Source organism: Anthonomus grandis, chromosome 3 (assembly GCF_022605725.1).
Source record: "Anthonomus grandis grandis chromosome 3, icAntGran1.3, whole genome shotgun sequence".
Classification (NCBI taxonomy): domain Eukaryota; kingdom Metazoa; phylum Arthropoda; class Insecta; order Coleoptera; family Curculionidae; genus Anthonomus; species Anthonomus grandis.
The window spans coordinates 25,499,690-25,523,422 of NC_065548.1; the positions used below are offsets into that span (position 1 = coordinate 25,499,690).

At 32.5% G+C, this 23,733-nt stretch overlaps 1 protein-coding gene and 1 long non-coding RNA gene across 4 annotated transcripts in view; one reads left to right on the top strand and one right to left on the bottom strand.

Moving 5' to 3' along the window:
* The window catches only part of LOC126734433 (uncharacterized), a 109,024-nt gene that overhangs the window by 17,711 nt on the left and 67,580 nt on the right, over window positions 1–23,733 (top strand). The window lies entirely within an intron of this gene.
* The window catches only part of LOC126734429 (adhesive plaque matrix protein), a 93,222-nt gene continuing 77,552 nt past the window's right edge, over window positions 8,064–23,733 (bottom strand). For both annotated transcript variants that reach the window (XM_050438058.1, XM_050438059.1), the window contains exons 2-11: window positions 18,193–18,400; window positions 17,970–18,140; window positions 17,763–17,918; window positions 17,404–17,616; window positions 17,202–17,350; window positions 15,611–15,753; window positions 14,984–15,553; window positions 14,707–14,922; window positions 8,666–8,880; window positions 8,064–8,612 (exon numbers count right to left, since the gene is read on the bottom strand). In XM_050438058.1, the coding sequence (XP_050294015.1) occupies window positions 8,429–8,612; window positions 8,666–8,880; window positions 14,707–14,922; window positions 14,984–15,553; window positions 15,611–15,753; window positions 17,202–17,350; window positions 17,404–17,616; window positions 17,763–17,918; window positions 17,970–18,140; window positions 18,193–18,400 (2,225 nt within the window). In that variant the 3' untranslated portion in view covers window positions 8,064–8,428. The remainder of the gene's footprint in view (window positions 8,613–8,665; window positions 8,881–14,706; window positions 14,923–14,983; window positions 15,554–15,610; window positions 15,754–17,201; window positions 17,351–17,403; window positions 17,617–17,762; window positions 17,919–17,969; window positions 18,141–18,192; window positions 18,401–23,733) is intronic.

Consider the following 23,733-nt stretch of genomic DNA (forward strand, 5'->3'; position numbering starts at 1 on the left):
AAATTCCTCTTCGATTTTCCTGAATGAAATTCTTAAGGTCGCTCTGGGAGAAATCTGCCGCCGGTCTGAACCTTAACCTCCAAAACATCAGCGGCTTCGAAGCAATCGATGCATTTGGTGTGACCTTGAACTTGACAGAAGGAACTTGTTGCTGACGCTCGCGGCACGTGTTTACCCTAATTTTATCGCCACCCACCCTCCAAAGGGAGCCGGCTTGGGGTGACAAATGATTAAATGAAAAATGTTTTTTTTTTTGTTTCGAAACTAACGACAAAAAAGAGATTTTTAACAGTCAGTAAAAGTTCTATGCCACCAAAGTTTTTTTTGTCACTTTTTCCGGATGTCCGAATGTCACAGTAAAACAATTAAAAATTATTAATATGCCGAAGAGAGAAATGAGCGATGTTAGAGCGCCCGGTGCGTCCGCTCTATATCCCACTCCTGATGTGCTCTATACGGAAGATTGAGCAGAACTAAACCTAAACTAAAATAATAATTTTGCAAGAAGGCAAATCTTGTCGTGTCATCATCCCCTCAGCGTTAGAAACGCATGTGCAATAAGATTGCATTGTTGCAATTGCAATCGCGTTCACGCGTCCTTTTCTAGATTTTGTATTAATCCGATGTTATTTGTGGCGCGGTAGACGAAATGGGGCTGAATTATTGGCGCCCTCCCTTCTACATTCTGGGTGGAGTCTCACCCTTAAATTTGGGAGTAATTTTACCTGCCGCGCGGTGCGAAGCGCGCTTACCACGTTTTACCAGATAAAATTTTGGATGAATGATACTTTAGATTTTAGAAATATACTCCACTATACTGCCCTCATTAGGCAAACTGCCACAAGTGAAAAAAATTGCTCAATGGAGGATATGCAGGTTTGGTCTTTTACGTTTACGATCCATGATTAGCAGTAACCCAGCTAGCACAGATATGTGTAATGTAATGTTATGTTAATTTAAACCTCTCGTGCGATGTAACTTAGGGTAAAAACATAGTGAGGCTTCGAGAAGGCGATCTAATTTTGAATTCAAAAGTTTAATCAGTAAACAATATGAGCTCAGATATTGAGGGTGAAATTCTTTTTGATGGTGCAGCTTTGCGTATTCTACTTGCTATGAGCTATAACAGAGAATAGAGTGTCCATCTAATTAACAGTAGAAGAAACCCGTTGGGACAGTACTATACTCTATTTCCAGAACTAAAAAAATATCCTAGATGCTTTTTTGAATATCTTAGAATGGATATTACTACATTTAATTATATTCTAGAGACAGTTTTACATCATATTAAGTCGACATGGACGAATTTCGTGCATCAACCTATTGGATTTTATTCTGTTGAAAAAATATACTGCAAACCTGAAAGTAAAAAAGGTCACTGTAAACTTAATATTAATCACTTTACCTGTTTGTCGGTATTCTATTTAATATCGAATTCCGGTGGGGTGTTAAAGATTATTGGTACCTTGGTAAATGGTCAGGATTGGTTTAACCCATTAACGGCTAGCGTTACCGTATGGTCACAATTATTTACGCTTTCTGTAAAGGATGCTGCGGCTCTATTTTTAGGCCGGTTGGAGAGATGGCGCTGTCAGTCTCTTAAAAATAGTTCAACTTGTTGATTAGTTCATAACAGGTCTAGATGACGTTCGTACCAGACACGTGTACGTGTAATTTATTTAGGTGTTTTTGCTATTGCGTAAAAGTGCTATGGAGCCAAACTTTGTGTAAGTATATTGTTCGAATTTTTTTATGAAACCGTTTCTAACTTTGTTAGCCAGTGAGAAGACATATCAAATATTGTACTAGTTATTTTTTTGTCGAAATCTGAGTTATGCCATATTAGCTACAGATGTATATATCAGCCTGTTACCGTATGGTAACGCTAGGCGGTTACACTACCGACTTTTTTGTAAATTGTTTTTTTTTTGTTATAGGAGGGGTTTCTCACTTCAAGATACCCTAGAGATTGTCTATAGTGATAATATAGACGAAATATTTATTGAACCACCCGATCCGGACGTTCTGACAGACGTAGACTCCGGCGATGAAGATGGTAGTGGATTTATTGACAATTTATCTGGCAGACAACTTAGAGGTCAAGCCGAAGTAAAACTCCTGGACAACACCAGAGTTGGTGGGTGCAGTTCTGATGATTTGTCGCGAAGTCTTGGATCACTTCGTGCTTCACCAAAACATAGGTCTCCTTCGCCATCACAAAACAAAGCACCTTCGATAACACAAATTACTGTTGATGTAGAGGACTTTGACTGGATCCAAGGAGATTTGCAACCAAATCACCAAATTTTTCCAACATGTGACTTCAAGCCATATCAACATTTAAGTCCCGTGGAAAAATTAGAATTTTTTATCCATGATGACATCATACAGGTATGCCTTATTCAAAAACTGTCCAGACCCTAAAGTATCTGTAGGAGAAATGAAATGCTACATTGGCATTCTTATTATTAGTGGGTATATTGATTTACCAGGAAAAAGGTTTTACTGGGCCTCAAATAATGACATGAGAAATGAACTGGTTTACATGTCTATGCGCAGGGACCGGTTTTTCCAATTTTCGCGTTTTATTTACTTCGCTGATAATTGTAAACCAGAGCTGTCTGATAAAGTGTGGAAAATGCGTCCACTAATGGACAAGATCAAGGAAAACTTTTTAGCTTATTTTGAGCCTGAAGAGCATCTATGTTACGACGAATCTATGATTCGATACTTCGGAAAACACAGCTGCAAGCAGTTTATTCGAGGTAAGCCAGTTCGTTTCGGCTATAAAATGTGGTGTATGAATACGGTTTCCGGTTACCTTCCGCAATTAGAGTTTAGAAGGGAAATAGCGAAATTTTATTTGAACTCTTTTGGAGTTCCACCAAAAGGTCCTGGTAAAGTTTCCACATCTTCAAGCTCAGTTTCCTTAAACAGGGTATCGGATGATATTCGGTATGATAAAAGGGATCATTTGGTTATTCGAGTTCCCCAAAACAAACGGCGACGTTGTGCTGGAGAGGGCTGTTCCGCAGTGGGAAGAACAATGTGCAAAAAATGCGACGTGGGTGTTTGTATTGACTGTTTTTCTTTATTTCATACAAAGTAGCTTTTCAATGAAAGTAGATTTTAGTCTAAAATAACAGTTTTTGTTTTTTACTTTAAAATAAATGACACTGAACAATTCTTTGTATTTTTTCACAAATTGTTATAACTAGGTAGTTAAAACGCCTAGTGTTACCATATGGTCACATTTAATTTCGGCTACAGTATTACCAATAAAACTAAAAAATTGCTGTCAATCCTTGTATTGTATCCTAAAAACCTAAAAAATAATCATTTGATATTTCTCTGCCAAAAAAAAATTAACCAGGCGTTAATGGGTTAATTGTTATATAGTTTACACCTTGTAACTGGCGGCTTGGATATCGAAAAGCATAATGTTGCACTAATCCTCGAACTTCATTACGAAAAGTTAAGATACTACTTTCTGGAATTTTCTTCACATAAGGCAAAAGGCTTTTGAAAAATGATAAGTAATCATCTTTAGTTTCTTTAACGGATTCTTGATTTATCTTATTCTTCAAGTGAGTTAATTTCTGTTATTCGGTGTCTATAAGGGCATCTACCTATCTCTTACTTTTAGAATATCTCTGACTGCTTGTTGCAGGGGTGTTTAATATATTTCCGCATCTTTTGGCGAAAAAAATCTTTCATTTTCAGCAGATGTTAAAGGTGTATCAAGATGTGAATTAATGTCTAATGAATATTCATTTTCATTTGCTGGGCTTAGCACATTAGAAATTTCTGTATTAATTTCTTCAGACGAATCTTGACTTTCTGAAAAATAATCTTCAATTAGATAGCTTTCCGTCTGTCTCGGTGCAAATTATTGGTCCTTAGAAAATACAAACTTTTAAAATACGGTTAAGATGACTCATCCCTGATATCTCCAGGATCTCCAGATCGAGGAGTAGGAATTTTCTTCAGTTCTTTTCTAAAATAGTCTCGCAAACTTTTCCACGTGGCGTGCAGTTCTTTTACTGAAAAAAACCACTTCTTTTTATCATTGTTAGGCAAATATATAACTTCAACAATAAAAAATCAATAAAAAGATTTTTTAGTGAATTTAAAATATTTTATTACCTTTTGTATTATTATGAACTAAATTATTCTGGTACTACTTTAGTATTTTTTTAAAAATATTTGGCAACAGGAAAATCTTTTAAGTCTTAAGTCTTTTTTCTCGTATGGGGACCACAATAATCGGAAAAATAGTGAAAGAAGTTCTGAAGATTCTTTGGAGTACTTTACAACCGAACAATCTAGCTGCACCAAAAAAAAATTTTTCGAAAAATTAGTGACGGATTTATGAAGCAATGGAATTTTCCCAATGTTATAGGGGCCATTGATGGTAAACATATTCGAATTAAGTGTCCTAAAACAGTGGAAGTATGTATTTCAATTACAAGAAAGTTTTTTCTATTGTTTTGCATGCTGTCTGTGACGCAAATTATAGACTGACAATAATTGACGCTGGCGCATATAGGCGTGAAAGTGATGGAGGTTCCTTTCAAAATTCATATATGCACATGCTAATTGATAAGCAGTTAAAAATGAAGTTAAAAATGAATTACAAATACCTGAAGAACAAAATTTGCCGAAAACAAATATTAAAATGTCAATCGTCTTTATTGCGGATGAAGCAAATGCGCTGAACTACAATCTTCTAAGACCCCATATAGCAGGGAAAACTTAACTCTAGACCGTTTATATTTTAATCAACGACTGTCAAAGGCACGAAAGACCATAGAATGTTCGTTTGGAATTATGTATTCGAAATGGAGAATCTTGTATAAAGCGATTGAATCAGATGAACAAACCGCTGATTTCATTGTAAAAGCAATTTGTGTTTTACGCAATACTATAATAGACAAAGAAGGTTACGAAAAACAGTTGGCGAAAGTCACAGAACTTCCTGAGAATCTGTGGCTTGAAAGGCAACGCCAAAATCCTAGGGGACCTGTACCACAAAGAGCTATTTTTATTAGGGATACGTTCAAGGACTATGTAAATGCATATCCTATTGAGTTTCAATGAGAAGAACTTAGAATTCCAGATAATTATGTTAACCTTTAACTATTATAAGGTAATTTATATCGAAATGCGAACTTGCAATTGTAAATTTATAACACTTGTTGATTTTGTATAAGTAGTAAACAATACAATTATTTTTGAAAAAGCGATTTTCTGAATACATTTTTGCTGGGTGATTCAAAGCTAAGTGGCATGCTTTTGGGGCGCGATCTTTTCACAAAAATGAGACAAAAAGTTCCTATTAACATGGGTCCGCAAACGCTCTGAGATACAGGGTGTTAAAAGTGAAAAATGCCATATTTTGATTGGACTAGAAAAGCGATTCGACCGATCTACTAACTATTCAAAATCATTTTGGAAAAATTTACTTTTCAAAATACTTAACATTGCCCTGCGTTTGAAACTAATAACTTACCTGTCAAATCACATTCTTTTGACACCTCATTTTATAATTTATCTACAACATACCGATTTTTATATTCTTGGTGGATTTGATTCCAAAAGGTGGTCTATGGAACACAGAATTTATAATTTGTTCCAGTTTTATTGCCTAATTATATGTATAACTTGTCAGTAGTGTTAATACTGCCTTTTAATAGCTTTCAAAACGACTAACTCGATAAGAAAGTACCTAGTAAAGACGTTGGATAAAAGTGACCCTCTATCCAAATCGGGTGTATATTGTCTTAATTGTAGGGATTGCCCTGCTGTTTATGTGGGACAATCAGGAAGGAGAGTATCCACAAGGGTACAGGAAGACTTAAGCCTCGTTAATAAGTTCAGGGACACCGACACCACAGAAACTAAGTCAGCATTTGCTAATCATTTATTATCAACGGGTCATAGTTTTTCCGTCCCTGAAAATGTTTCCATTGTTCACGAGTGCCCTAAGTGTAGAAAGTTAGATCTCTTGGAGAAAATGGAAATCACCAAAACCAAAAAGAGTCCAATTTTAACATGCGTTAATGATGTTTTCACCTTTGAGCCAGGACTTATCTTTAATAATCTTATCTAACCTGTTTCTGCTCACGATCCGCATATATGCCTTTGACTCTAACATTCATAAGCAGGGCTAGTCGAGTGGTTAACGGTCTGGTGTTTCACCGAGATCAACTTTAGAGCGTGGGTTCAAATACTACACTAGTCACGTTTTTCCTTTTTATATTTTTTGTTGAATTTTTGGGCCATGTTATTGTTTTTTATTATAAAATATGTGAGTATTCTCAGATTTAAATTTTATTTGTCAGTACTTAGCAGGTCATCTAGCTATAAGGTAATTTTAACTAATTTTAAAATTTGATTTTGTGTTAGTGTAAGGTTTTATTGTAGTTAAGTGTGTTTTTCTGTTTATTATAGGTCTGATGATGATAACCTGATTGACACATAAAAAGATATTTTGAGACTGAGACTTGGAATTTTTATTTTTTCTCTAGTGTTAATACTATTGAAGACTGGAGTAAAATGGTACCAATTCTAGAGGCAAGAAATCTTGAAATATAAAGCGCCGCTTAAATCGCGGTAGGCATCAGATCTGGATGCGTGCGGCAACTCTTTACCATGTTTTCTTCCATTTAAAACTGTGTAATAAATCTTGAATCGACGCCTGAAGCGCAGCTTGGCGCGAAGCTCGAAGCCTCACTATGGTTTTACCTTTAGACAGAGCCGCGAGCGCCGAATTCCCGCAACTGCGCTCTAGGAAGTTGTGTTGAAGGATATGACTATAAGCAATGTTTACAGAATATAATATATAGTATATTCTGTAATTTTTGCTATGAGACAATACCACGTATTAAATATAACCAGATGCGAGACTGAAGTGAAATAGTCGATTTCAAACCATCTTTAAGTACTGCTTCTCGAGAAGACGCCTGCGTCTTATCGCAAAGTACGGGAGTGCGTGTTATTCCTAAACGCAGATTAGTACGTAGGCATGTGGCTATTTTTGGATCAAATTTCGATAATCGCCGGCAAGTCTTATAACAATGGACGTAAATATGACCTAAAAATTACGTGCCCAGGACGTAGACTGCTGTTTCGGATGCCTAAGAACTTCCTGACTTTTAGTGATTATCTCATTTACAGTCACAGAAATGATCTTGGTTTTTCTATTTCTAACAAGGAGCGCCGACTTGGTTTTGTGGGGCGCCGGTTTTAAGTTCTTCGTCTCTATTTACTCTGTAATTTTATTTACAGCGTGATTTATTTTATAAGGTCATATGTTTCTTCTTTCGTAAGGTTCCAGATTAACTTTTGCAGCTCTTCCCTGAGCTTTTCTAATTACGCTGATTGTAGATGTGTTTTCTGTGAAGCCATACTGCCCTCCAGTTATATCTATTTTATTATATATTACCGTACCTATAGAAGCCGGTGGTGTGGTACTGCAATCACTTTGATTTTTTGCCATGATGCGTTCCGTTCCTTGAGACATCCTCGCTATCATTAAGTTTTTACTATGTTGCACTACATAACACCATAAAAATACTACTTGACAAACGACAAACTCGAAAAAAAAATCAGGAATTATTGTTATTTCCAGCGTTATACTTGTAACTAAACACAAACTATACAAAATAGATTATTAAAGTGTAGGCCGGGTATATTAAAAAATTCTCAGAAACATTTTTCAAGAATTTTGCAGATTCTGCATTTTCGGTAATCATGGCAGTATACTTGAGCAACCGAACAGATTGAAAATGAAAAGAAATAAAGTTTTTTTTAATAATTCTTAGAATACAATGCTACAAATCATTTTTGAAGATTTTTGTTTTTCAAATAGAGATACATAAATTACTGTAAGATACCTAACACACAAAATAAAAACTACCACAAATGTCTGAAAAATTTGAGGCATAACTATTTTCTCACTTTGATTCTCTTTTTTTAGGTAACTATTTAAAATGTACGTTATTTATAAATAAATGAACGTGAAAGCTTATCGAAAGCATATAAATAAAACTAACTTTAAATCACTTTTGTTATCTAATTTATTCTACTGAAATAACCAATATTATAACAACAATTAACAAAAAAACGTCAACAAATATATAGCTGTATACTTTGCTATAGTTTGTATAAATAAATAAATACTAATTAATTAACATATTGAGAAAATGACTATTTTTAACTTCCTCACGTCTCCTTTTCACTTAATATAAATTTATTATTTTAATAAAAACAAAAGTCTTTTTCAATCAAGGCATCTGTATCTAATATGGCATGTTATAAACAGATCGCAATATTATAAGCTTCTATAAAACTAGAAGTACACAATATACTGGCAGCTTATTTGCAAGCGAATGAGTATTTTTGTCCAAGATCTTAATTAAATTATTTAGGATATTGTAGTTGTTTCAACCTCAGGCTTATTGGTTTGTGCAACAACGCGTGTTTCTTCCGTTGAGGCATCTTCGCCATTTTCAGTAGATTCATCATCTTCTTCCGAATCGGAATTGCCTTTGCCCTTTTTCTCTTTCTTAAGTTTCTCTTCCATTTCTTGAAACTTCATTGCTAAATATCTAAAATTGATGAAAACATGTTAATCCATACTTTCTGCATCGTAATTACTTACTTATCGACTAATGGTCCGCTATAATCCTCGGGGAATTTAGGTGATAAAGGAATAATATATTTGTAAAGCCTTTCGTTCAACACGTAAAGTTGAGCGGTTGATGAGCATTTGACGTTAAACCACCAATCACATGTTAGGGCGACTTGACTGAAAATAGTGCCATTTGGACAGAGAAATGACGCCTGGCCTCCGTTTAGATCGCAGTAATGCCAAACCTAAAAAATAAAAATCTTAGGCATTTCAAAGATTACCAATTTTTTTTTGAAAGAAGAAGGAAGGTATTTAGACGAGAGTTAAGAGAAATTATTTTATTTTTAAAATGATATTCAGAAACTTAAAAATACATAATTCACAACTATAGTAAAAGGTTTTTGCATTGATGAATATGATTTAAGACCCCAAAAACTTTCAACTATCTGCTTTAGAACAATGAATTGCAAAAAAATTATAATTATTTTAACGGCATGAAAAAAAAATATTACACTCTCTTGGGAATAAATTTGTTTAAATAATTTGTCCTAATTTATTGGGAAATAAATTTCTTTTTCCTATTCTTGACACAAAAACTATGTCCAATGCTTGGGAGAAATAAAAATAACGTTAAATACTTGAAAGACATACAAAACTACTAAAAAAGTCTGAAATTGACTAAACAACTATTTGAAATAACGGAGAGATAATAATACTTAAATTTATTGAATAAAATTATTTTACATCCCTGAAAGATATGAAAAACTACGCCTGGAAAAAATTAAAAATTATTACGTCAAATACCTATAAGACATACAAAATTAGTAAAAAAGTCTGGAAAAAAAGAAAAAATTGAAATCCCAGAATAAAATTATACATACATTTAATTTCCCTAAAAGAGATGAAAGTTATGTCCAAAAGAATTGAAAATTTGAATATTTACTTCACTTTCTGAAAAGACATGAAAAAGAATTTCCAATGCTTACCTAAACAAAAAACATGATATTAGAGAATTTTTTTTTAATTCCTTAAAACGAATCGAAAGAAATTATTGCTCGAAAGCCAACAATAAATAAGGGTACGAAGGCAGTAGTTGATTTTATTTCATCTGGTGTTTAATATTCTAATTTAATATTATATTATTATCATTATTTTAGATAGCCTTTCTTGTTGGATTCTATTGAACTGTACATTTTGTATATTTTATAATTGAATATTTTTACTAAATAATGTATTATGATATTCGTAATAATTTCTGTGTATTCGATTAAACCAACAGCATTGCTGCCCTTCGCTGAGGATAAAACAAGGGTTATTTTATTTATTTATTTTAAATTTTGTAAATAAAGAATGATAATATTTTAATAATCTTAAAATGATTTTTGCTAACCACGTAGATAAAGATTTAATTTTAATTGCATGAAAAATGACGAAATGCAATTAATTTTTTCTCATGCAGTTGAATATTTATTACTATAATTCTTTATAAAATACGCTACTATAAATTAGAAAAATGATATTTAATACCTGAAGACATAAAGACGATTTCATAAATAATTTCAACTGTAAAAAAATTAAACATCGGATAAGTTTACTCTCGACTTTCTGTAAATTGGCAAACTTGAACAGCATTCATTGTAATAAGGTGGCTTATGCATCATTTCCAGTTTATTTTTGAGAATTATCGTCGTTGACGAATATCCTACTCAGCAAAAGAATCTCAAATTTATTGATGATTAGTATTAAAACAAGCTTAGTTTAAATGTGTCAAAGTGGTGCGCCATGCCTTATCATAGAACTAAAACTTTTATACTATTTGACTACCAAGTTAATAATGTTGTCCTCGAGGCAAAATATAAAATCTCTCATTTGACAAAGAGCTTACGTTTTTTGCCTATCCATGCTACGCAGATCCTTAGAATGGACTGATTATAATCCAATAGTTAGAACCAAACTAAAACTATTTATGCAGGGTTTTTTTTTCAAAAATTGAGTTATTTATTGTCACATCTCGCCAAAATAGGTAAATATTCAAAAATCACCTACATAAAAACTTAATCCTGGTTGCCACTACTTAAGTGGCAAGAGTTTTGAATGCACTATTAAATATTATTTACTTCTTTATCGTGATACACAAACTCTAGCTGAAATAGCCCCACAGAAAAAAATCGCAAGGCGTTAAATCTGAAGAAATGGGCTTGCCTATTACGCTCTATCCCTATATTCAGATAATCATTATTTCGATGTTCAAAATCAAATCTCGTTTAAAATGTGGTAAAGTCCCGTCATGTAGGAACTACATATTCTGTTTCACATTTAGAGAAACATCATGAAATAATTGTGGTAGATTGTGTTAAAGAAAATCTAAATACATTTCATCAGTCAGCCGAGGTTGAAAATTTTAAGGTCCAATAAGCATGCCATGCCAGCCCAAACATTTTACAAAAATCTGTGTTAAAAATTATATTTTTTTACAGTATGTGGATTTTGGACTGCCCAAACATGATTGTTGAGAAAATTGTACTCCACCTCTTGTAAATTTTGCCTCGTCTGTCTACAAAACCAATTTCGTAAAATCGTCATTTCTGCCGGCCTGTTCTAAAAGGCACTGGTAGAATACAACTCTTCTAGGATGATCTTCCGGTTGTAACGCTTGTACTCATTGATAAGGATAAGGATAATGCTGTTTTTGTCGCATTGTCTTTCACACTTGACTATGAGAGACCTTAACTTGGGCTGCTATGGCTGCAGTACTAATATTTGGGTCATCTTCGACCATTTCTAATATGTCTTCACCAAATTGTAACATTTTAGGTTGAGCATATCTTCGAGCATGACCTCCTGTTGTTCTTTGATATACCCTGTGTCACGAAGTCTAATAACTAATTTTACAAAAATACATCGGATGATTTCTTAAAGAAAAGCTTTCCACATACAACCTACATCTTACGGCTGGATTTTGTTAGCACTCTCCATAGGTAAGTATTATATCCACTATACTTTTTCGTTGTATATGGCCATTCTTCCGCACAAAATAATTAGACAAATAAAATATGCGCTATTAAAAGACTGATACCACTGAAGGAAGCAAAGATTTGTCGGGAAAACCACATGATAACACACATTTTGATAAACGGTAAGACTGGTAAATAAAAAACGGTAACAATTTACACAGCATTCGCCGAGAATATAAAAAAAAAATTATTCTCAGTTTAAAATTTTTATTGTTTTACCATCTCTTTTATTTATGCTTTCATATAGGTGATTTTTAGTATATCAACTTTTTTTGACGAGTTCTACAAGCAGTTCAAATGACTTTACTTTGAAAATATGAAAAATGCTAATATCGTTAGCGAAACACGTGTCGAGATTAAAAAAAAAAGAGTTCTGGTGAGTAAAGTTCTGTTATAAAACTGTTGTGATATGGACCAATAAATTTATAATAATATTATTCTCTTGTAATTGATCTAAGTTATTGACGAATATAGGACTTTTAAATTTGAATATTGAAGAACTGATCTCAAACGCTCTAAGGATATTAGAATTTGTAATAAATGTATGTCACTTATTCAAAAGTTCTTGCATTATTTATAAGTGTGGTTCAAAAGTTTGTAATAATCATTATCAGTGCCATGTAAATGCTCTGGAAGCAATTCACAGACGTCTTTAAGTATTTGGCTTTCCGGGAGAATGTTATCTATCCTCAGCAAGTATATTATCCTATATTGTTGGCGACACCTCTTCGGCTTTACGTATGCAGTATTCAGTTAATTTTTTATGGAAACTTCTAGACAACAAAATTGATAATCCTGCTGAAGCGTAGAACAGTAGAGGTGGAAGTGTTTTTGAGTAATTTTGCCATGAATTCTACAATGTCTACGGCAAGTTTCAGCGAAAACAGGAATTAGTCACTAATGTATTCATCTGGTATTTAAATTGAATAATTTTCATTCATACAAGATATACATTTTTCAGACGATCCTTACAAGAGAGTTGCCTTTCTAACTTTGCGAGACATTAATAGAAATGTTACAGAATATTCTTCAGTTGTTGAAAAATATTTGGTTTAACGACAATATTTGGTTTAGAGACTTTTTTTTTAGATGGTTTCGTCAAAAAATTCAGATCCTGAATACTTAAAAATAAATACGTGGGGAGGAATATTAGTTGAAAGTGTTGTCGGGTCATTATTTACTAAAAGAGCCTCAATCGCATTATATCTAGATGAAAAAATACATTTTCAGCAAGATAAAGCACCGCCTCACGATGTTTTGCCTGTCCGTCATTTTCTTAATGACTTTTCCAAATTAATGTATTAGAAGAAGATGTTTAATAAAATGGCCGGCGAGATTTACGGATCTAAACCCCTTCTCTTTATTCTTTAGAGCCACTAGAATAATGATTTTTTTAATTATTCAGTAAAATCAAAAGAACTCTTAACATCAAGAAATATATTTGTAATTTTTCAATAGATTTTAAATAACTATTTTTTAAAATAATTCACTTTTTCATAGACAAGATTGCCGAAAGTTAACTTTTCATCATAGTCTTTTGGCATGATGCTTAAGCGATTAACCCTTTATACGCAATTTAAGCTTAGTCCTTTAAAACAATTTGTTCGAGCATAGGCAGTAATAACTAAGAACAATGCTCCGAACAAAACACCGGCTAATATTGATTAAATAATTCCAATAATTGAAAATGTTTATAGTGAAGAAATATTCCATATTTGCAGTGGAGTCGTAGGTTAAGGTAAAATGAAAATCCTGCAGTCTCCCTCCACTTATTTATTAAACAATTAGTTATTTAAAATTCCCGACATGTTTCGGACACAGTGGTGTCCATCATCAGGTGATAAAATGTTAAAAATTGGTATTAGATATACGCCCCAGGGTTTGATTCCGTGTCAAAAAACTCCCTCTATTTATTATTATTGTTTTTTTTAAACTAGTAAAATTTAAAAAAACCTAAAAATAAATAAGTGGAGGGAGACCGCAGGGTTTTCCTTTTATCTGAAAATGTTTTCTTAAAAAGCTCTTAAAAGTTATCCGTTGAGTGACCTATAGCTCAGTGTTAAGCTTTATAACAGTAATTAATGAGATACTGGCAACAATGTTCTTTTGGGTTTCTCGAAGGTTTTTGACACCACTTATTATTTCAACCTTTAGAATGCAAAATCTGTCATTAGAACTAATAGAATAAAAAGAATTTTAAATAAGCGAATGGCATTTATTGCCCGTTCCTTATAGGAGCTTGATCTCAACGTGTAAAGAGAATAAAAAAATTGTTTCCTTAGGTTTCCTCGATGCAAACCAGTATCTTAAATAAATGCTGCCTAATAATTTAATATAACTCAACTCAACTTTATTTATTTTTTTACATAATATGTATTTAGTATATATTATAAGTATATATATTTATTTTTTCTAATATTAGTTTGTTGTTCTTTTTTATGAATATTTTTCCCAATTTCTCCAATTTTATGTACTAATATGTTATTTCTCTAAATATACATTATTTTTATTAATATTAGTACAAATATTTCTTTTTCAGATCAGTGCAAATATTATTTAGAGTTTTTCAGAAGTTTATTTTAGTTTAATACCTCTTATTATTTACTTAGTTTTTTTGCAGATAACTTTTTCTCCATTTTTTTAACATCCGTTTCGAGCTTATACTAGCGCGTATACATAAATATTTATAACGTATAAACATCAACATCATTTATTGTGGTAATTTATACAATTGATAAACCCAAATTGAATCCGATATCCACGGTTTTATTTTATTGTTTATGGAAAACCAACGCTGATTCGAATGTCAATTTATTATGAAATAAAGGTATTTGTGTTGATTTGGTGACACGAAAGGTAATACAATATGAATCCGTAATTTGGCGCTCAATATGCCACTAATTCGACTAGACTACGCTGTTAAATTCGCATTTATTAAAACAAATTTATGCCAGTATATATTCCGTTTCATTGCTACTATTTCATATGGAAGTCTCTAATGAAAATTAATTTGACATAAACACAGATAAACAACTCAACATTGAATATAGAAATTACCTGACAATTAGTGTCGGGATCTCCAAAGAAGCCTTTGTACCTTTGCGTCTTACAACTGAAAGTCGTTTTTGGGATACTGGATAAAGCAGGATAGTCGACTCCTGGTTTTCCTGGAGTTCCTCCATCTGGAGTATCAGTGATATCTCCTCCTAAATCCACTCCCGCTTCATTATCATATTCGTATTCTTCTTGGAGTTCTGTTGGTCTTTGTTGCTTCTAGAAGCAATTGAAAAATGAGAGTAAAAATGTTTCATCAAATCATAAAATAAACTCTTACTTGCCTATCCTTTAGAGCATTCAATATCTTCACCAAAGTCTTGATACTGTTATCAATATTATTCGGAGTCAAAGTTTGAGGTAAAGTATTACTTTCTTGCAATTGCTTCAAAATCTCCGCTAAACCAACATTTTTAGAATCGACTAAATTTGAAATAGTACTCGGATGGTAGTCTTCTTCATATCGCTGACTAACGTCTTCGTAATGTTGAGGCACTATTTTTTTATTAGTCACTTTAATAATTGGCGAATAAGCGGTTACTGAAGAAACTGTGCTTGGTCCAGGCGTAGCTGTTTGATACCGAAAGTATTCTGGAGGTAGCTGCGGTGGCCCCGGTGTGGCTATTGGTATCCTCTCTAACTTGTTTGGCAAATACTTTTCGGTGTCATCTTCTAGTTGGTATTTCGGCTGATAGCGTACTGCGGGTACTGGTGTAGCCTGATACCGAGCTTCATAGTTGTCTTCGTACACTGGAGCAGGAGATTCCAAATACTGAGGTTGTTCAGTAACATATGTAGGCCTTGAGTGGTGGTCATAGTAGTGGGTTTGTGGTTCATTTATTGGAATAAACTGGAAAATGGATTAGTAAAGAATTGTTTACTATAAATATGTTTTGCAACTAAATACCTTTTCAGCTACAAAACTTTCATCTACTAATGCTATGGGCTTTGGTTTTCTTATGAGCACGGGCTGGTTGGTTGGCTGTTTCCCTTGTTGTATGACTATATGTGTCCGTGGTCTATCTTTTGAATTACTTCCAGGTTTTCGGACTAAAAATTGAAATCAGAACTAAGTTTCTTGAAAGTGCAAGGAGTGTAGATTAAGTACTGTTGAAGTTGAGATTTATTCTAAGTAAAGGATAAGAACATTTCATAAAATATATCAGAATTTAGATTGTATGGCTGGATTTGCAATTAGAAAAAGACGCTTTTACCTTATATGTTGCTTATTTTTAGACATTTTTCACAAATTTAAGAAAAAATTAAAATAAATTAAATATTAGACCAAACACTAGACTACAGGACCATTGGAGCTAGCCAAGATAAAGATTGGCGAAAAAACAGGAAAGGATGACAAAAAAAATATGTGATATGCTTCGATGAGAAGAATTATAATAATAGGTTAGCACAATCTTTAATTTACATTAGTTAGCGACACCAAATTTCCCACTGATCGTTACACTTTTTGAGTATTACACGACAAAGCCTTAGTGAAAGCTTTATAAAAACCTTGCTCTTTAAGGTATGTTTTAAAACAGAAACTTCTACTAGCAACAGTTCTGAAATTAGGTATCATCTCTAAACACTCTACTATTTCTAGCAAAACCTTCAGATGATAGTATTTTAGGATTTTAACTGTTTTGTGGTAGGACTTATGGCACTATAATTCATATGTTATTTAGATGTTAATATTACTTATTATGTAAAATGTTACTGCATCGATGATTATTTGCCTGAATTAAATATTGACTTAAACCGCAGCGAAGAACCTTAGTCCTTTAAGTCAATATTTAATTCAGCCAAATAATCATCGATGCAGTAAACCGCAGCGAAGAACCTTAGTCCTTTATAACAAATCGTATATCGACAAATTGTTTATGATATAATATTAGAACTGTGAATAACTAATCAAATCTGAAGAAGTTTTACTAACAATAGACCTGAAATTAGGAATTATCATCAGTTCAGCTAATAATACTCCTAAATCGATGAACAAGTAGTCCTGGCTAAAGCTAATAAGGACAAAATCTTGTTACGTCTAAATTCTGTTAAATATGTAACCCATGCTAGAAATTCGTCATCTATTAATCTAATTAAATCAGCTTTAAAATACTAGTCTGTTTATATTTATCAAAGAAGAAGTTAGTCAATATCACCATTAGGAGATCACACTTGCAAATTATGTAGAAGAAGCATAAGCTGACTAGAGAACCACTACCAGTACTCAAATAAAGACGATATATGACTTTCATGCAGTAAAATACCAGATATGAAATACTGAATTTATTTGAAACTTTCTTTGAGGAAGAATCATAATTCAGCCTGAAAAGTTCTTATAAAATATTTAAGATAAATAACGATATGATAAGTTTCTTATACACTTGATTTATCCAAAGTTTACTATACTCACTTTATTTAATTATTAAAAAACTTGCATTGCAATTATCATTTAGACATTAATAACTCGAAAAACTTAAATCTAAGAATAAAGCGCTTACTCAGATTGGGTGAGAATGTCAATGGAAGACTAGACTGAGGCACCTCAATAGCAATTTGATGATGCACAAACGGCTTATTATTCTCCCTAAACTTGGTTCTCACTGGTAGACCTATATCTTCTTTGGTTGGTGTTGGTATTTGATGATATCTTAAATTACACTTTATTGTTATTTACCAAGATTTATTAAGTTACTCTCTTACCTTGGTAAGTCTACTTGCTTATATCTTATATCTTCATTTGGGCCAGATATGTCAATATTAGTCGCAGTGAAAGTTTCAATAGTTGTCTTACTAGGTTGAATGTACCTTGGCGGGTCATAATTGGTAATTTTGTGAGGTCTCTCCCTAAACCTGTGAGGCTCTGAAGCTAGTCGGTATCCATAAGGGACTTTATGGTGACCAATAGATTGTTGCCTATCGAATATTAAGTTAGTATTAGTTTATTTTTTTTGCATTGCAGTTTAAGTCAGTATTTATGTACTTATAACTTATATCTAACAATATATTTTATTTTTGTAGTATTTTTGAGTATGGTATTAAATTATTAATAATATTTTTACCGTAGTTTCAGTTGTGCAAGTTTCTCATAGATGGCCGCTAAATCTGTTGTACTTTGTTCTTTATTGTTGCTAAAAGACGATTCCTCTTGATAGGGAGAATCTAGGTAAACATATTGAACCTTAGGCGAGTCAGAGTTTTGGCTGCTAACCATTGGTCTAAAAGATTAGGCCTAATATACGAATATTACAGCTTGACGAATTATTTACCTAAAAGGTCCAGGGATTGCATTGCTCTCCATAAAAGGCGTATATTTAGGACTAGACTGGTATGTCTTGGATGGACGATACTCAATAATATTAGAATTGCGATTTTTCGTTGGTTGCCTTACTTCGTTGTAATCTCTGTATTGTTGGGACGAAACTCCAGCTTGATGGGGCCTAAAAAGCAGATTTTTTAAACTTAATTAAAGGTATAAGAATAATCTACTACCTGTTAAATGGCTGATTGAAGTAGAAGTTTTGATAGGGTAACAAACGCTTTTTTCTTTCAGTAGGCGATAGCGTCATTGTGAAGTTGGTGGGTACCACTGTGGTAGAGCGCTTGGTGCTTGCGGGTGTGGTGCTTTTAATAGTAGATATGGTCATCATTTCCGGTTTGTCATGATGTATAGTTGTTATAGCATTAACGATTATAAAACCTGAAAAGAAATATATTATGGTTATGACTCATATGATTTTTTTATGATAAACGTATATATAGAAATACCATTAACGCAAAGGCTTTTTTAACGGCCTACTTTATGTAATACATATAATGACTTGTTACTGGTTAAGAATGTTTATTACAAAATGTTGCAAATTTAAAAAAATATTTATTACAACCAGAATGTTTTATATATAGGTGTATCAATGTCAAACCGCTTTAGCAATTATAATTGGGTTTCTGGGTTTCTTTCCATCTGATATACTGCTTCAGAAGTAAAAATACTAGTCAAGTCAATAGGATATTCAAATTTCTGGTTATTATAATGATTTAGAATCTAAATTAGCTCAAACAACTTCTTCTGTGAATTTTTTTTACTTATGGGATAGATTCTTTAGCAAAAGTTATAAATATTTTGGGATCCAACGATATCCCATCCGATACGGGGATGCCGAAGATGGGTACCACACGTAGAAAAATACGAACGTGGATTAATAAAAAAACACCAAATTCATTCGGCACAAATGTGACAGTTAAACAGGACAATGTGTCTATGAAACTTTTCATAAACCAAAAAAATGCCAGACACCAATTCTAACTCTCAAAAGAGAAAAATTGAGAATAAATATGCGATGCATGATACTTATTGCATACCTTAATTAATGTGTGTGTAAGGGAGACCTGATCTGTTCTTGCAAAAAGCAACCAGAAACTGTCTGACATATTAACTGAACTTGTGTAGCACTGTGTCACAGAAGGCAAAAAATTTTTAAAAATTATTCACCAAACTGAAAGAACTAAATACCACAGCAACAAAACTTCTGCATAGGATAATAGGGTAAGCACAATAAAGGCTGAGATTCATTTGTGAGTAAAAATTGGACCAGTCTTAGAAAGGAAAAAATATTCTCTTCTCTTCGATAGATTTTGGACACAAGTTTTGTTGAAGATGAATGGACAGAAGAGTTTACTGCTAAAACACTTAACTATTAAATTATTTCGTCAGATTTTTTAAAAGTAATACGCTTGAAACTTTTGAAAAAAATCCTTTCTTAGATTTACATGACCGGCAACCCAGGATCGATTGAATCGTTTCAGTAGTTTTTTTTTATTTTTAGAGGTTAAGAAGGAAAGAAGGTAATTTTTTCTATTTTTACAACTCTTTTCGCGGTACATTTTAATAAATAAAAAATAGGAAAAAAAATTAGTTTTATCTTCAATTCAGTTTTATATTTATTTAATACTTGGTGATAATATAATATTAATATAGCAGATTCTGAAAGCAAAATGTACAATTTACTATCTAATAGTTAAGCACCAAATGATGCAAAGCTAATAGATCGGATTATTTAATGAAAAATTCTGAAATAAGAAATGCTTATATGTCAGCTCATATGTTATTAGATCATTATTTAGATTCTGGTTTTTTCGATATTTGTTTGCATACATTGCGATAAAGGTAATTGAATGCCATTAATTTGAATAGCTTTCCATATCATATGTAACAAATACAATGCAATTATTAGGTACGTCATAGTCGATATTGATGATGTGCTTGATAACCATACCCTTGAAAATTTTTACTGGTAAAAGAATACCATACCAACCCTGGGTCGAAGATGCTATATACCAATGCAGAAACAAACCTATATTAAAAAAATTAGGCGATTTAAAATACTTCAGCCTGAGACTATTATTGGCAGTTGCGAAATTATATTTCAGCTGTTCGAATAGAGGAAAAGGTGATTTTAAACAACAAATTCTAAAATTTCTTACAGAGACAAAGGTGGCAAGAACTAAAGAAAATTAACATTTCAGGCAAATGTTAATTAATATTCCCCGTATTGATTTATTAAAGTAATCGGGTGACCGGACGGTATTTGATGTAACACATATTACTAAAGATACATAGAGCAAAAGAAGTTCTGATCAATATTAGAAGTAAAGCTTTTGCTAACAATAATTTAAATATAAATTTAATTCTGCTCGCTTGTCCAACATATCAAAACCACTTACACTATCAGTAATGTAGGTATGGAAAAAATAATATTTCCTAATAAATGAAGGTAGGCAAGAGTGGTATCCCTGTCTAAAATTAAAAATCCGACTGACTTTGTACGTTTAAGATCCATATAAATCTTGCCTGTATTTTGTAGAGTGTTTGAAAAAATAACACAGAGACAAGCTTTTAAATACTTTCAGTTGAAAGAAAGCCTTTTACTTTTACGTCGATGTTACATTATGTCGGTTTTATCTGTGAGTCAATAAATTTATTAAAATCTTTTATATACAACAGAAAGCAGTAGATTACATTTGATAGTTCTATGTCCGACTTATTAGATCTAGCTTATGGGGTACCCCAGGGAAGCATCCTTGTGGTAATTTCGTAATAGTCCTATGTTTGTAACCTTTGGTGTGTAACTCAAAACACAAAACAGTTTAAACACTAAGCAAAACTCTTTATTTTACTTTCAACACGTGATTCGCTAACTACGTTAGCATCTTCGGGAGAAGATTAAAACTACACTTACAAGTGGCCTTATTAATGTAACTGGGCGATTTGATAAAGATGTATTAGAGCAAAAAATCCAACAAAGCATGGCTGAACATTTACTAAACTATACAATTGACTATAAGAGCCTGTACCTTTATCCCTGGTAAGAATCAGTTTTGGATTTAGAATATTGCTAAACTTTTATCTGATTTATAATTCCATAAGTTATGTTTATACGACAATGATATGTTAATCTATTTGTGATCCAGCTTGCTGAGATTTTAGAGGCTAACTATAATATTAATATAAATCTAAACAATCTTTTAAAAGTATCTACTCAGTATATGCTAAAAACTAATTAAACTAAATCAGCTAACTGGTAAAATGCACTAATTAAAAAACTTTAGTTTTAGACCAATTGGAAGATTACTCTTAAACACTCTTCAAGTCTGCTATATGCAATCCAAGAGAAGGTAATTCTTCTTTGTAATTCGCATGTTTGGTTGTCCCTAGAGATTCATATGTCCTGACCAAGTGTACTTAACCATAAACTCTACCTCATAGTCACCAATATAAGCAATATTTCTACCAGGGAGCAGATTCGTCATAAATTACGTCACTTTTTGAGTTTATTCGACCTGAGGATATACTTTCTGAAAATTTTCCTGCATTTATTTGATATCTTGTAGGTTGTTAGACAACAAAGCTATGTCATTCACGTTGCGCAGATTTTCTAGGTATAAGTCATATACATTTAAACCCTTTCCGCTCCGTTCAAGCATTCCAAAACGACGATAAACAGTTTGGATGACTCCATATCAGCCTGTCGTACTCGTTTATCGATTCTTATGGGGTTGGTGTTTTCGTGCAGTTTTACTATCATGGTACAATTTTATACATGTTATATATAAGTTTAATGTATTGATAATCAACACGAGTTTTTTGTAAGGAGTCTTTAAGGAGATGTAAACCGTCTTACATCACTCATATCTTTTAGAAGGCTCATGATGCATCACTGAAACCTTATTGAACGTCCCAGGGATCGAAGGAGTTAAAAAAAAGTGTTCATGTCCTTGAGCAAGATGTAAAGCGTAAATAGATTCTGTACTAATATGAACTAGAACTTTACATAAGGATCGTAAAGAATTTCTGGAGTGTCACCTAGAGTTATTAGAGATCAAAACACCTGGAAATGGCGAGAAATGCACTTAACGGTGCCAAAGACCTCGGAAAACTCCACAAATGGGCTATTGTATTCAATTGATATTTTGATCACAGTTTTAATGCTTTAAAGATGGTCATTGGTTTCAAATCCTCTGCGGAACCCGACCTGCTCTATTCGCTGGAAAAATCTAGTTTATTTTCCAGTTTGACTGTCGTCTGAATTGAGATGGCGTTGTATTACCTGCCTGGTACGATGCTGTTAAAAAAACAGAGATTAAAAACTTTTTGATAACTTGTCTAAAATGCAGCTACGCAGCATCTTAGTGGGAGCTACGCCGTCCTCTAGGGGTCTTTTGTTTGTTTTCTGTTTTTCTCAATACCAGCTTTATTTCAGCCAGAATTATATCAGGCAGTAATTCTAAGCCTTAATTAACATGCCTTTCTTCTAAATTTACTTCATTGTGGCTTTTATATAATAGGTGGTAAAAGGCCCTAACTACTTTTAGAAGACGATAGACGATTAGAAGATATCTATATTAACATGCACGCATTGATGATCGCATTGCTAAGGTTTGACAAGGAATCTTTACCAGCGCCATCGTCAAAAAATATTTACCTGATAAATATTTAATATTAATAGATTATGCTTTAATTATAAACAATATTACCTTTTATGAACTTCTTTGTGCGTTTTTTAACGTACTTTATCACAGCATTTTTATGGAAATAAAATATTTTTTAAATATTAGATATTTCATAATAATTCATGTTTTAATAATCAAATTTTTAACATGCTACTTTTCTGCCAAGACAACAAAAAAACCTAAAATCAGTCCTGTTAATAAAACCATGGACAAAACTCAAGTTTTTTATTCTTTATTGCCTATGAATAGATAGGTACTTATATAAAAAAAAATATTTGAATTTAGAAGTATAATGAATCTTGTAATTCACAGACATTTTACATTAAAGTCCTTTATAATGACGGTTCTCCGTTGATCTGATATTATAACAGTATCGATATTTACTTGTGACAATAAATGTTGAATCACCTTTTTTCCATGGTGCAGCACAAGTGACTGTTATGTTATTTATACGTATGTTACTATCCGAACAAAAATTATCAAATGAGACATTTTTTCTCTTTCAACCGAAAACTAAAGAAAAAATACAGAACTTCCCAATTGGCAAGAGTAAACACAAAGTCATTTGACAAGATGACATTTTGCGCATTACTGAGCTTTTGCATGTGGTGTTGCCATTCGACATTTTTTAGAAGCGGTTAATTTTTTTTTGGTTTAAAGATGTTATTTTCGTTCTTAGAATAGGTTGTATCTTTTTCTACTTTTTATTTTTAATCCAAAGTCTAACACAAATTAACATTATTATATGTTCATTTAATAAAGAAATAATATACAGGGTGTAACATAAGTGATGACTTTAATTTTAAGGGGTGATTCCTTGTAATTTTTTAAGTAAAAAAGTTCATATAAACATATGAACAGATAGAGGGGGTTAAACTTTTTTTTTTAATCGATTTTTTATTAATATCTCATAAACGCATTTACCGAATTTCTTGAAATCTTTCCATTTTGTTAGTCACTTTATAAGGTACCTTTTGGAATTCTCACATCGGGCCTAGAAATTTCAGGGGCGTGCCCACGGGCTAA